This window comes from Acanthisitta chloris, unplaced genomic scaffold, assembly GCF_000695815.1.
Source record: "Acanthisitta chloris isolate BGI_N310 unplaced genomic scaffold, ASM69581v1 scaffold11347, whole genome shotgun sequence".
Classification (NCBI taxonomy): Eukaryota; Metazoa; Chordata; class Aves; order Passeriformes; family Acanthisittidae; genus Acanthisitta; species Acanthisitta chloris.
In genome coordinates this window covers 126,082-139,285 of record NW_008684382.1, presented here as the reverse complement: position 1 = coordinate 139,285, position 13,204 = coordinate 126,082, and the positions used below count along the sequence as shown (strand labels likewise).

General features: G+C 41.9%; 1 protein-coding gene across 1 annotated transcript in view; it reads right to left on the bottom strand.

The window, feature by feature from the left end:
• Positions 1-5,321: 5,321 nt before the first annotated feature.
• The window catches only part of TMEM132C (transmembrane protein 132C), a 51,894-nt gene continuing 44,011 nt past the window's right edge, over positions 5,322-13,204 (bottom strand). The window contains exons 6-7 of the mRNA XM_009079321.1: positions 6,017-6,521; positions 5,322-5,971 (exon numbers count right to left, since the gene is read on the bottom strand). Of these exons, the coding sequence (XP_009077569.1) occupies positions 5,322-5,971; positions 6,017-6,521 (1,155 nt within the window). The remainder of the gene's footprint in view (positions 5,972-6,016; positions 6,522-13,204) is intronic.

Sequence of the window (13,204 nt, the reverse complement as noted above, 5' to 3'; positions counted from 1 at the left end):
ATGCCTCCAAACCAGGACAGACCACAGCAGTCAGGAAAATTCTACACATGGTGCAGAATGCAAACTAAGAAAGCAATCTTAGCCTTCACACAACTGAAATCTTGCTCTGTTTTCTCATTCTTCACTACTGCAACATGACCTGTCCATGTCTCTTTGCACCTCCCTTCTCCCCACAGTCCACAAGAGATCAGGATAACATGAACTGGTACAATGGCTTTTCATTAGCAATGCTGAAAACTAAATCAGTGATCTCAGGAGGCTGCATGGCAGCTTAAAATATCCAGCAGTGAGTGAGCAGAGTTTGACAGAGCTGACAGCAGAACTGGCATTTCTCAGACAGGTGCCTCTTCCACTACTCCATGTGTGAGACAGTGGCAAAACCACCAAGAGCCTTCTGTAAGATTTCCCTCCTACCTTGCATTTGGAGCCAGACACAAGTGCCCAGATAATTATGGTGCTGCAATCTGTTTATGAAGGATTCCAACCTAAGTTGTGGCTTCTAGGAATTTAATTGCTAATTACATAATTTGGAATTCAGGGGATTATATGTGACTCTCACAGCTCAGGCTCAGAAGGGCTGGGAAGCTGCTCCAGCACCCAGAGGACACAGATATCTTAGTGTCTCCTGCACCACCAACCTAAATGGCCATAGAGCATGATGGAAATTAGCTTCTAAAAAAACCTACAGATACAGGCTCAAGGGGAAAATAAAGGGGGAAACAAGTTACCAAGTGTCTCTAAACATGCCACTGCACCTCCAGAAACTGAATGTTTGGCTGCAACCTGCCTGAGAGTGCACAGAGCAGCCCCTCCAGCAGACCAGGGGATGCACAGGTGATTACTCCAGGGTGCCTTTGCCTTGGCATGGCTCAGCTGAACATCAGAGTCTGACTCTCTCCAAGATGCTCGTGGCTGCTTTTGACACTGTCACGTCACACAAAGAGCTCTAATCCCTCTCTAACATAAGCATAAAAAGAATGGCTCTGAGTTTGTCCAAAATAAGTAATCAAGAAGGAGAGTTATTTGGCAATTTGCATCATTATCTCTGTCTGCCTCTGCATCTTTGCTGACAGCTTGTTTTTAAGCACTGAAATCTAGCTTAGGAGTCTTTCAAAACAGCAACTCTCTTGGTCTCAGAGCTTGGCAAGGAGAGAAGAAATATATCTGCAAGCATTGGGGGTCACTGTCTTATTTCCATCCCAGCAAGTCTGGTGTGGCACCATGAATTAACTGCCTCCCTGCTTTCCAAAAGCGAGAGCCTTTTTCAGGTCACCTCTCAAATTTCATCAATGTCAAAGGATTTCTAGAAGCTGAGGGCAAGTCAGCATGCTCACTGGTTGAAGGAATATGGACTTCCTAGCAGTTAAACCAAATCAGAAAGGTTCAGGATCCAGCAGGATGTATCATGTTGGCTTTGCACTGTCAGGTGTTCCCATCCATGTGTACCAGGCAAACTGTACCTTATTCCCTTAGCATTGGCTTCTCCTTACCAAAGGTAGGGCATGATCAACATATATTTCTCTTGCTCATTCTCAGGCTTAAGACAATTAAGCAAACAATAAGGATTTCCCTTCCCTTCAAATGGAACGCTGTAATATAAAAAACAAAAGCAGGACTCACTTTTTTTCACTGAAGTCCATTCTGTGCCAGCAGTCAGAGGCCTCACAAGGAGAGCTTCACTTCTCTCACCATCACCTCTTCCCTCCTGCAACCACTGCTCTCCTCTCCCACAGTTGCCTCCCATCACACAAAGCACATCTCTCCCCAATCCTTGACCTTTATTTGCCACAACCCAACTCTCCTCCTCTCCGTAGCTAGCTGGGCTCCTCATTACTGACTGCTCCAAGCAATTTCACTAATTACCCCTCTCCAGCAGACAGGCCCAGCTCTGCTCCCAGCCTGGAGAAGGGGAACATGTTCACCTGGCACTGTGTCCTTTGAGAAAACAGGGCCACTTCAGCCTGCTCACGTTTTTCTCCTTTAGAATTGGAAGTCACTGAGCTTCTCAGATGAAAGGCTTTCCTCTAAGTGCAAATTATTATTAATGAATTTCCATCTTGGCTCCTTGACAGAAAAATGTACCTTACAGCATGTTATCTTTGCAGCCATGCACCCCTGGCACTTGCAGATTCCCTGGCAAGTGAGGCACAGAGACAGGAGGGATGCTCAGGCAGCTCTCTGTGCCCCATCCCAGTGCCTTTGTAACTCAGCAAAGCTTCAGAAATGTAAATCCTGGCATTTGACCCAATATGAATGTCTCAAATAAATGATATTTCACACTCCAGTGGTTTCCTCCCTGCTGAGATGATCATTTACGGTGGCTCACACAGAGTTGGGCTTTGACAGAATTTTTGGGCAGCAGAAGACAAATTGAAATATTTCAGTATCTGTCTCTGAAGCACCATGTTTTGTAGCTTCAGAAAAAAAAATGAAATGCAAAGGCAAGGCTGAGGTTTTCCCTTCTTTCACCATCCTGTGTTGTATCTTCATGCATAGCCTGTCCTCCTCTGCAAAGACCACACAATTTTGATGCCAAACTCCTGTCCAACCACCAGCACTGGTTATGCAGGTACCACTCCTCATATGAGCTGTTCATGTCCTTAAAAATGCACTTAGAACAATTACATTCTATGTCACCACAGTGTATTATTTTGGCTTCCATACAATTCATCTTGCTCCTCTGCTGCTCAATTTTGCAGCTCTGTGCTGTAAATGCCTTTTTTTGCCTCGGAGACACCTGTGCCTCCTCAGAAGATATAGTGATCCCTGAGGTGTGGCTGATGCATGGCTGTGCTTAGCTTGTAAAGTAGCTGGGGTCCTCTGGGATACAGGGTGCTTTGTACATGTCAGTTGTGATTCAGTGAAACCTGCTTCCATCTGAACCCACTGTATCAATCAGAGAAGCCACGTAATTAATTATGACTGGGCTGCACAAAAGTTGCAAACATCAGAAACCAGAGTCCTGCAGTTGTTCGTGCTCATGGTAGGCAGGAGCATGAACAAGATGAATAGTGACACTGCCCTGAACTGTGCCTCACTGCTGTCTGCTCCTGCCATCCATCATCATCACCACATGTTGGGTGGGAAGGGGAAGTGGTTCACAAAGGAAGGGTCAGAGCAGCAAAAACGTTCATACATCTCTATCTTCTCTCCAGTAAGCAGCTCAATTTTTTTATGGAGAGAGTGATCAGGCATTGGAATGTGCTGCCCAGGGAGGTGGTGGATTCACCATCCCTGGAGGTTTTCAAGCTGAGACTGGATGTGGCACTTAGTGCCATGGTCTGGTAACCACAGTCGGGTTGGATTGGATGATCTTGGAGGTCTCTTCCAACCTGGTTGATTCTATGATTCTACAATTCTATGATTCAAATCATGTCTCAGCTGTTGGCCAGTAGATTCAGCACCAAAAAGAGAATAGGAGCCCCCTCCCCTTAGAAAAGAGAGGTTAATTTGTCAAGCCATGTAAAGCATTTTAATTACAATTCGTATAACATGTATAAATAAATATTACATTCTTTCAGTCTACAATGCATACTAGGCATATCTTGTTAAAACGTCCATCTATGTTACTGGGTGGCAGGATTGATTTTGTCCAAGTATAAAAAAACCCAAACTACTGAGTTTAGTAATTTAAAAAAAACAAAACCAAACCAAAACAACAAAATACATGGTAAAGACAGGACAATGCAAGTGCTTCTGGCTAACAGTCAGGACATAATACTGCTTTCCAAAGACTGGATAGATCATCTTCCTTTTAGTTACAAGAGGTTTTGGGTGATGGTGGTTTCCTTATTGTATAGATTTTTATCTGTGTTCTCCATCAGTGTAAACTGGCACTGAGTCAACACAGTTCTACCACTTTACACCATGAACTATGACTCTATTTTGCACTTGTTTCTGATTTATTACTGGGTTTGTATTTGTTTATCCAAAACATCAGCTTTACAATCTAGTCTAAAATTTTCAGTCTTAGCTGGTCCAATGGCAAAAAAAAAAAAAAAAAATCGATAAAATAGCTCCAGATATTTCTTGCTCTTGCTTCAGCAATATTTCCCTCCCTCCCAAAAGTCTGCCCAGAGCCCAGCTCTCCCAGTAGAAGGAAATAAAAGTTTGAGGGCAATCAGTGTCTTTCTGTCCATTCTTCTTGCTTTCAGAGCTTGATGAGAGCTGGTGACATTAGAATAAACAGAAAATTACAGCACAAAATCATGAATTGATGGACTTGGCAAAAAACAAAAACAACAAACTCCAGGCTGTACATATTTGGCCTGTGATGGTCTCAGTTCCAGGTACATTTGAAATGCACCACTGGGGCACTCCCATCTCTTGGTACTTCTAAAAGCTAACATAAAACAGCACCTTCTTCCCTTGGTGAAACGTAGGAACTTTGGTTGTGGAATTTTTAAAACAAGCAACTAAATAAACAATCCAAACCTGAAAGGAAAATGAATATTTCTTCCAAACAGAACATATTTCTAGCTAGGGTGAAATGGAGCTTTAGGCTTTCAGAAGAGACACCACGTGGAAATTATTAGTCAATACTAATCTCCTGAATTCTTTAAATGACAGGAGATTATTTATAGCTAATTAAGAAACAAAATGTTCTTGGTCCACTGTGAACTTAGTGAATTTTAAATTCTCCTGTTTTCAAGGTATTTAAAAGAAAAATACAAGAGGGAAAATTATTCTGTTTCAATTTACAAGACAAATGGAAAAGTAAAGATAAAAATACCAGGTAATTTCTTCCTCCTTCATATGTCATGCCAAAGACACATTTTCACTTCAAATGAAGGAATAAAAAGAAACAGCTTGAGTAACAATCTGGAAAGTCTCCTTGTGGGTCGTGTGTCCATAACTGTGATGCTTTATTGGAACTAGAACAAGTTATAGTTTGTCTCTTGCTTATTGTTTTCATGCTCTTATATTCTCTCATTTCTTTTTACAGAGATTTTTGGTACTTTGAAACATTACTATCATTATTATTTGTATGACCCATAAAATGAATTTTCACAACCTCATCTTGCCCAGTTCATCATATTGGTCATACCATTTCCTTGTTCCTTTCTGCTATTTATATTCCACTTCCTAAATCCATGAGTAGCAGATTAACCGCTGGAAAAAAAAAAAACAAAACAACAAAACAAAGTGAAAAACAAAAACAAACCATGGACAATTTGGCAAATTTCTTTCCCTGATTATAAAAAACTGCCTCATCATTTCTCCTGGTGATTCCTTCCCCTCCCCCTCTTCTGTCCCAATATATACTGTAGAACTGAAGGCATCAAGGTGTGGTTAAACCCAAAAAAAAAACCAGCAAGGAGCTACACTTTGTCTTTGAACTTCTCCATGTAGTTTCGTATCTCTTTGGAGTCCCCCAGGTCCATATCCTGGCACACCCACTTAATGTCATCATCATTGCTACTTAGGATTGAGTTGACAGTAGGACACCCATCGTCGGGCGGAATGGTGGTGAACGTTGTGAATTTCACTCGCTTCCGCTTCGACGTCGGCGAATGCAAAGGTTCAGATTTCTGGTCCTTCCCCAGCTTGGCCCCTGAGTCTGCACACCTGTGGACCTGGCTCTGAATGTTCTTCTGAGCACTACCATTGAGGAGCTGGTTGCTCTCCTCACTGCCCGAGCCTCGGTCAATAATAGTTGTGTGCTCATCCTGCTGAGGTGATGAATCTGCTGTGTTCTCCAGCAGTTCTGCTTCGTTTCCCAGCCAGACCCAGTCATGGGAATGGGTCACGGTGGTCTGTCCTTCCACCAGAACCTGCTTGTGACGGTACTTCAGTGCAAATGTTGCACAGTTTATGAGGAAGACTAGAATTGCCAGGCAGAAGACCCCTAGCAGAGCATACATCCCAATCTCCAGATCACTAAGGCCCCTGGGTGTCTGCACCAGGTCATTCTCCTCCATGCCTGCACTGCCTTTTGGTAGGTCTACTTGAGCAGGGAAGTTGGTGAAGTCTATAGGAATGTTCTGCAGCTGGCTGTCGTCTGAGAGTTTGCCACCATCCAGCCTATTGTTTTTAAGGACCTTGTTTTTTATGATGGATTTTGCTGTGGTGCTGACTTTCCTGATGGAACCTTCCTCTCGCTCTGCTGAGGAGCTGCTGTAGTATCGTCCCTCCTGGCCAAAGCGTTCCTGATCCGACGCTTTGTGCCGTCGGTCGCTCGCGTGGTTTTCAATCTCATCGGCGTCATAATCTCCACCTGTCTCAGAGTCGGCATCATTCTGACCAAACTTAACTTTAATGTTGCCATTCCCCACAGCCAGGACACTTTTCCTCTTGGACTTTTGACAGGCTTCAGAAATCATCATGTCCACCTTGATTAACGTGCCTTGACCTTCACCTTCTGCTGCCACAACTGGCCACTTTAAGGCAGCGTTTTGGTGGATGGAGACAACACCTTCATCCAATGACACAGCAGCCAGGGAGAAGTCCTTAGGGTCATAAATGTCCAGGGGAGTAACAGAGCTGTCACTGAACTGGATCCAGGTGCTCACTACAGCTTCCTGAAAGGAGAGGGATATGGTTAGAGACAGGGTCTTCAATAAAACAGCTCAACCCACTGCAGCTCATCAATCTCTCTGCTCTGAGTGGCAGCTGGAGGAAATAGGAGACAGTGGCTCTGCACTGTGTTTAAAGCAAACCAAGCTTCAACTGATGGGGCAGAAAATTGGTCACATTTTTCACTAAAGGTTCCACTGTTATCCTTCCTGCAAATGTTTTGCAAAAGAACATAAAATAATTGATATGAGATATCCATAATACCAAAGTACCCATTAGCAGCTACAATTTTACATGATTTATAAAGAAACTCATTCCTGTCATACAAAAGCTGAAAGAGACAAACCAGAAAAATGACTAGAGGCACCTGACAGAACACTTATTTTCCTCATGTTCCCCATGCACAGGTGGCATGGGGACCTGTCAAATTAAGCAAGGCATAAATATCTTGGCAGAAATAAGGAGCTACCACAGTGTCTCAGAAATGTTTGGAGCAGAAGATTCACCTGAAAGAAAAAGACTCACAGAACAATTGCCATTTTGCTGGAGAAAGGTTTGGTTTAAGGAAAACACACTTTATCAGTGAGCTGATTGAAATGTCCAGTGCATTTTTGTGTCAAGAAGAGGAGGATGGGGATCCTGGCACGGTCTCTACGATAAAAATACAAATGGCCTGGATTTAATTGACTCTCTTTGTTCTCTGCAGGTAGCAGTGTTAGAAGTCATTATTAGAAGCAAACACAAAGCCAGAGGTCAGTTCTTAGCCATTTGAAATCCCATCCAGATGATACAGATATTTACTTCACATCTCAGTAGCTTTGTTTGTATGAGATTTCTTTATTTTTTTCATGTGCTCCATGTCTTGCCTGTTTAAGCACAGACAGGCAAGGCAGATTGCCCAAGTGCAACTTCCCACAGAAGTGAAGTCCTTTTCTTCCCATACTTAAACCACAAATAGCCCTAATAACTTTACACTTGGGTACATCAGAACAACTGGGCTGAAAATCACCATTGGGGAAAAACATTGCCATGCTGTTAATGTCCAGTCATAATACAAATTTACAACTTAATATGGTTTTCAATTGGCTACAATTTGTTACGCTATGGTTATAAACAAAGGGAATTGCTACCCTTCTAGTTAAATTTAAAGCTTTTCAATGAAAACAGCAAGGGGCATTTAGCTGTGCAGAAGGTTGGGCCATGCTGAATATTTGATTTTCAAAGAGCTATCAGAAAAAGTTCCTGAGGGACTGAAAGGAGAAAAATAAGTTGTGGCACAATAGGAAAGAAGGCAAAGTTCTGGGTGATTCAGATGCACTTCAAACAGCTGAAAGAGAGCCAGGGTAACTCAGAAGCTGGGAAGGCTGAGCTGTGTGAGGAAATGAAACCAGCTGATCTTTCATTAGAGAAACAACACTGAAATGGCTGAACAGACAGAAACACAAAGCTGCAGGGCACAGCTCGAGTTTATATCATAGAAATCTATAGTAGAGCAAACCCGGTCACAGGAAAGTAAAGGGTGGGGTTTTTTAGTGGGTATGTGTAGAAAGAAAAAGATGCATCTCCTCCAGCAATTCAACACCCTGTTGTCTTCCTTCTCCCTAAAACAAGAGGACAGCATCATGTACCATCAGGGAGGTGTGTAAGATACACTTACTTTTCATCAGCCTATGCCAGGGAAAAATAGCAGCATCATTTTAAGCATATTATCACAACAGGCTTGACAATGCCTGTCAGTAGTGCTCTCTTTTGGAGAGCAGAATGAGAAAGTAAGTGCATAATTTTGTACAGTTAAGGTTGGAAATTCTGAAACCTGTGCCTCTTCCCAGCTCCATGGGACATCCATAGTTCCACATGTCTGTGAAAGGTTTTATGTCTCTAAATCCTTTGTGCATTCCTTAGCAGCCAAACACAGCACACCCAGAGCTGCAGAGCCCCAGACCTGCTTATGGCCTTTACTGGGCAAGTAGGTTTCACTGGTGGTAGAACAGCACCTCTGGGGGATGTGGCATTTCCATCCAGACACTGGAGAAGAACAGATATGAGAAGTCATATATTCTTCTTTCCTGTCTTCTTCAAGATATTCACATCCCTGTTTGGTTTTCTTATCTTGATGCCTTTAACAACCCTCAGGTACCTTTCAGGTGAAGAGGTAGCCAGCATGGAAGAATTCAGCCCAAATGGCTGGAAGTTGATGAAGTTACAAGCAACTTCAAAACAACTTTCATTCTTTAAACTATTTCTCCACTATTCTGCATTCCTGGCTTTATGAAGCAGAGACAGAGAAAAATGAAATGGCAGTCAGCTGAAATTTGCAGGCATGCATGTGATTTACTGTAGATAACAGAGGTGTGCAATGGCTTAGCCATTATTTTCAACCAGCATTGACGTTTTTTATTTCCAAGAGAGCTTTTCTTCATAGGAAGAACCAATTTTTTCACAACACAACACTGTCATGCTCATACTACAGAGAACATTAATTACAAGGGAAAGAAAACAAATGAGAGAAAAAGGGAGAGGATTTAAAATCCTGCCAAAATATATTGTATCAGCCCAACTATTCCATTTGGCAAAAGATGATCTCTTCTAATTCACACTGTTAAAGGAAAGCCAAAGGCAGGAGAAGGAAGTGAATTTCCCAAACGATTATGAATTCTGAAAAGCTAGAAAGCAACAAAAAAATGATTTAGTACCATGTCCTTCAAGGAGCTGTTTCTGCAAATCCTATGTATTGCATCAATAAATCCCCTCCAAACCTCCCACAAGGTCCTCCAGTTACTATCAGCAGATGAAGATAGATTGGAGCCTTCTTACCTGCAAAGGTGCTGCCCCTAGTCTGTTGTCCTCACCACTGAGATGACAAATGCTTGTGTTCTTTAATTACCAAGCATAAACAAAGAGTTTGAGGGATTATCTTGTTCTCCAGTCTTTCTTTCCTCCACTTTTCCTCTCTCTTCACATATATGCATGGACACACACACACACACGTGGTCAGCCCCAGAACAGATGAACCACAATGCCACATCAGTGAGTGTTTCTTAGAAAACAGGATGATCTGCATGGTGACTGTGATGATGTGAAGTGAGTCAGATAATGTACATTAGATCATGTTAATGACAGCAAAATCTAGACCAGGGGAGATGAAGAAACTGCTTCCCACAGCCTCTGCTGATCATCATCAGGCTTTCCTGAAGCACATTGACCACTTTGTATATCAAGGCATATTTTGTCTACATTTTCCCTTGTGTCTTTGCTATTCTCCCATTCCAGCTGTAAATTCAGCAAGTTGTCCAGCTCTTGATCTATAGCAGTTTCACCATTTTTTCTGGCCTTGAGTTACATTGTGGCTTATCAGTCCAAACATGCCACTTGACACATCTTCTTGAATAAACTTGCATTTTGCTTTTTGTTTGTAATTTCATCTCCCTTGTAATCCACTCATTATGTTTAGGTGGGTAAAACAAAGAGGAAAATTGCCAGGGTACAGAACCAATATGGCACTAATGGAAATCAATATTCCCAGAGAAACTCAGTGTTGCCTGACCTGGAATGCTCCAAACTCTGCTGTGAGTCCCCACAAACACTATTGTTTGCTGGCTCTGTCTGTTCCACCTAGATAAAACAGGGAGGTTCACACACCAAAAGGCAACTTGAATGCAGGGAGCAGAGCTGGTTTGGAAGCTCAGCAGAAAGTCATCAAGCAGAGATTTAATGAGTCCCTCTATGCTGGGACTCACACGAGTTGCCTCTGAAAATCTGGGAGCCACAATTATGGTTATTCTTCCCTCTAAAGCATCACAGAGCATTAGCAAGTCTGCTTATCTTAGGGTGTTCCATTGAGCCCATCTGTAGCATCACAGTCAGGGATTACAAAATGTCCTTCAACACCTCCACACCAGGGCAATGCTGTCTTGTGTGCTCCAAGGAAAAAAATAAGGGGGTAAAGTGTGTAGGACTGGATGCATTTTAGAGAATTCTGCTGCTTAGAAACACAGATGTGATGACTGATGGGTATATTTGATTTTATTCCATGCTCTGAATAAAGAGGTCTTTTAATGGTCTTCATTCACTCCGGAACAAATAAAAGTATTAGTGAATAAACCTCAGTTGCAGGGGTCAGCTGCAATAGTCCTGCAGTGAGGCAGGACAGCAAGAAAAGGAATGGTTGGCTCTGCACAAAACAAATACATCCTTCCCTTAAACAAAGGCAAGGGAATAGTGTTCTCAGCAGCTTCTATTAGACCAGCTCTGATTGTTCTGTCTGGGGACTTGAATGCTGAAATGGGTTTCCCTAGCAATTTTATCACATGAAATATCAAAGTATTACATGTGCATTTATTTTTAAGCCTGTGGCTTGTGTAGTAAAAATTGGGCTTGATCGGTATGATGTGGAAATGAAAGGCAGCCAAGACTCAGATCTTAATTCAAACCATGCATTCCCCCACTGTGTATTTCTTTCTCTCCTTTTTGTCCAATCTGCTAATGTGACATTCCTTTCCAGTGGGAATTTGCTTGTATTTGCAAGAGAAGAATTCAGATTCTTATCTAACAATACATCCTTTCTCCCTTTCCCATGCTGCTTAATTCCTTTGTCATTCTTCTGAGCCATTATATTGCTCTGTCAGTGTAAAGAAGATATAAATACAATTTAAGTGCAACTTACACTGCCAGAATGGGGTAATGAATCCACACCATAAAAATACTCCTAATATCTGTTACTTAACCATGAGGTGTCAGTGGATTCTCAGAACTGCTTTGCATGAAGGACATAAGCTAACCCAGACAATTCAAAAGGCAGGGACATGGGAGTCAATCCAGCTTGTCACTCTGACCCAAGTGGTGCTGAGCATCCTCATCTCGCAGCAGAATGAGAGCAGGTACCCATAAACTCAGGGCTGGATCTTGTCACTGATGTCAACAGGTGCTACACACGTGAAACACAAGAATTTGGCCTTTAGAAAGCACTAACACTGCTCTTTTCTCCCAAGAAAATGTCTGTAGTTTTCCAGTAGCACTGGGAGATACTTGAATACACATGTCTGTTTATTAAAGACTTTTTTTTTCTTTCTTCACTGACCCATTTCAGTTCATTAGACTCCATGCAATACCCTACAGTGATGAAGAAAACTATGGTCTGACTGAGTTTCCATGCAGAGCCAGCTGAGATTTGAGAGTCCTTGAAGCTCACTTAGATCAGAAAACACTTAAACACTGTTGTTTTCCTTTTATTTACATTTTGGAGAAGCCTTTAAGTGTTGATTTTAACAACTAGCAGCAAGCCAAATGGAACAGCTTTTCTACCTGAGCAGATGGCCACTAAAAATAGATTACTCACAGCCACAGTTTCCAAATTTTTAGGAGATATTTCAGCTTTCATATTTAAAAGTTGGTCAACCTGTGTCTATTCTTAGGCACCTAAATCACCGATTCACTTTCCAGTGCTGATGAGCTTCCCATTGATTAAAAAAAAAAAAAGAAGTATGGGCTCAGCATCTTCAAGGTGACCTCATCACATCAGGTAATTAGTTGCCCAACTATAGATAAAGATATCTTACTTAAGGCAGCCAAGATAAAAAAAAAAAAAAAAAGCTTATTTTCTTTAGATTGCTAAATGTTTGGAGAAACTGCCAACTTTTCAGGACTTGTGTTTTGGCTGCTTTGTGCTACTTCTGCAGACATGGTGTGGTCATTATAATCAAGGCCCCAGTCTAGTCATTATAGTCATTGAAAGAAAGGCACAGCAAAAAATTCTAAATTCATCCCTATGAGACTGAAATAATAGCACAATCTGTATAATGCTTTGTGCCTTGCATTGCACTCCACAGATGTACTGGTGATTCTGCTGGGGACAATACTGTGCCTGCCACAGCACCAGTTACCCAAGGACATTTGCTAATCTGTGCTGAAGCAGAGATGGAGGTACTAAACTGAAGCCAAGGAAAACAGTTGACTAAGAGCACACTGACTGTTTTTTCCACATGACAATGCTGAAGGCATACACAATAATTCCTGAGAAAAATAAAACCTTCATCTATTTTAACTGTTGTTTGATTTTTCCGTTGCATCGGTAAGATTTGCATGAGTTACTTGGGTCTTTTTATAAACTCATTGGAGAGGAAAAGACACAAATAATGAATTCCTCATAACATTAAAGTATATGCCTAATTCTGGGCTGTCTCCTTGGAAAAAAAACCTCTTTCAAAAGGGCTTGATTTTCAGAAAACACTCAGCACTTGCCTTCAAGATTCCAGCTCGGAAAGGATCTCAGCTGATACACTCCAAATCATGAGTCACTTCTTGCAAAATTTAGCCACAAGCATTCCTACATTTGCATTAATTTTTCTAAGGGAAAGTGACTGAAATGTTATATCTTTCATTCACACTGCAAACGAAAGGAAAAGATGTCCATGACTCTACAGGCCACTCCTATGCTAAGACTAATTCCTTCAAGGTGTTTCCTAGTATGAAATCTATACCTGTCTTATTTTTTAGGTGATGCAGATGCAAAGACCCTAAAATCCCTTTTCAACAGTCCTTCCTTGGGCAAGTCCTGGCTATAGGCTGGGTAACTTATAGATTTGAGACAAATAAGTGGCTTACAATAAGGTAGAAAGGGAATTGCAGTGTGTGGAACCAGCTCAGGCATCCAGACTGCCAAAGTGTCCCAGAAACCAAGGACTGTTCTCAG